General features: G+C 43.8%; 1 protein-coding gene across 1 annotated transcript in view; it reads right to left on the reverse strand.

Annotated features, from left to right (window-relative positions):
* DNAJC16 (DnaJ (Hsp40) homolog, subfamily C, member 16) overlaps positions 1-1273 on the reverse strand; it is a 62463-nt gene that overhangs the window by 48991 nt on the left and 12199 nt on the right. Inside the window, exon 3 of the mRNA XM_011993987.1 lies at positions 244-317. Coding sequence (XP_011849377.1) covers positions 244-317 — 74 coding nt within the window. The remainder of the gene's footprint in view (positions 1-243; positions 318-1273) is intronic.

Genomic DNA, 1273 nt, shown 5'->3' on the forward strand with positions numbered 1-1273 from the left:
TTTAACATTTTTTGCCATGTTGTCCAGGTTGGTCTCAAATTCCTGGACTCATGCCATCCTCCTGCCTTGGCCTCCCAAAGTGCTGGGATTACAGGCATGAGCCACAGCGCCCAGCCTGTTCTATTATAATCTAGAAGCTGGGTCAAGGGCATGCGGAACATGACCTTTCTGAGAACTTTACGAAACTCATCACCTCCTAAGGCATATTTTATAAGAGCTAATGGATGCATCGCAAAGCTGGACACGATACCTCATAAGCCTTACTGATTTGAATGAACTTGTCTTCTGCTCCAGGATCTTTGTTTTTGTCAGGATGCCTGAAACACAAACGGGCAGGAAGTGAGAACAGATTTAACTTTTAATGCACAGTCATTTAATGTCCTTGTCCACACAGTTCACTACAGAGGCAAATGGAGGGCTATTTTGTTGGGAAACTTTCTTAAAATAAATGGTAGAGGCAATCAGTTGCTTTACCAGACTATAATCAATGAAACTTTGAACCAGGCGTTTTTTTCCCAAAGCGCTCCAGCGGGGCACGTTTTCAAAGCACCATATAGCACTGCAGCATTTCACAGAGGAAAGGTGGGATCTGGTGCATGTCTGTACACTGCTCCCAAACACTGCTAAAGCTGGCTGAAGGCTAAATCATTTATCCATAAGAACCCATGTCTTCTCCTAGGATGGCAACATTTCAACTCAATGCTAGAATGATATTGGGATGCTAGAATGCTATTGTTTCTTCCGATAACACGGGTAGACATGAGAAATAGTTTTTAGGATAGACTAAATTCATTTAGTAACAATCAGATTTCAAACTGCACTTGTGCCTGACTTTCAAATTAGAACGTTTTTCATTATTATTGTGGTTATCTCATTCTGCCTATGATTGCCTTTTACCTGGATAAAGATTTCAAGGCCTCTTTTTTTTTTTTTTTTTTTTTTTTGAGACAGGGTCTCACTCTGTTGCCCACACTGCAATGTGGTGGTACAATCTAGGCTCACTGCAACCTCTGCCTCCCAGGCTCAAGCGATTCTCCTGCCTCAGCCTCCCGAGTAGCTGGGATTACAGGTCTGCGCCACTACCACCTGGCTAATTTTCGTATTTTTAGTAAAGATGGGGCTTCACCATGTTGGCTGGGCTGGTCTCAAACTCCTGACCTCAAATGATCCACCTCTCTCGGCCTCCCAAAGTGCTGGGAATACAGGCGTGAGCCACTGTGCCCGGCCTCAATGCCACATGTTTAACATTTTTTGCCATGTTGTCCAGGTTGGT

This window comes from Mandrillus leucophaeus, unplaced genomic scaffold (genome assembly GCF_000951045.1).
Source record: "Mandrillus leucophaeus isolate KB7577 unplaced genomic scaffold, Mleu.le_1.0 Scaffold439, whole genome shotgun sequence".
Lineage (NCBI taxonomy): Eukaryota > Metazoa > Chordata > Mammalia > Primates > Cercopithecidae > Mandrillus > Mandrillus leucophaeus.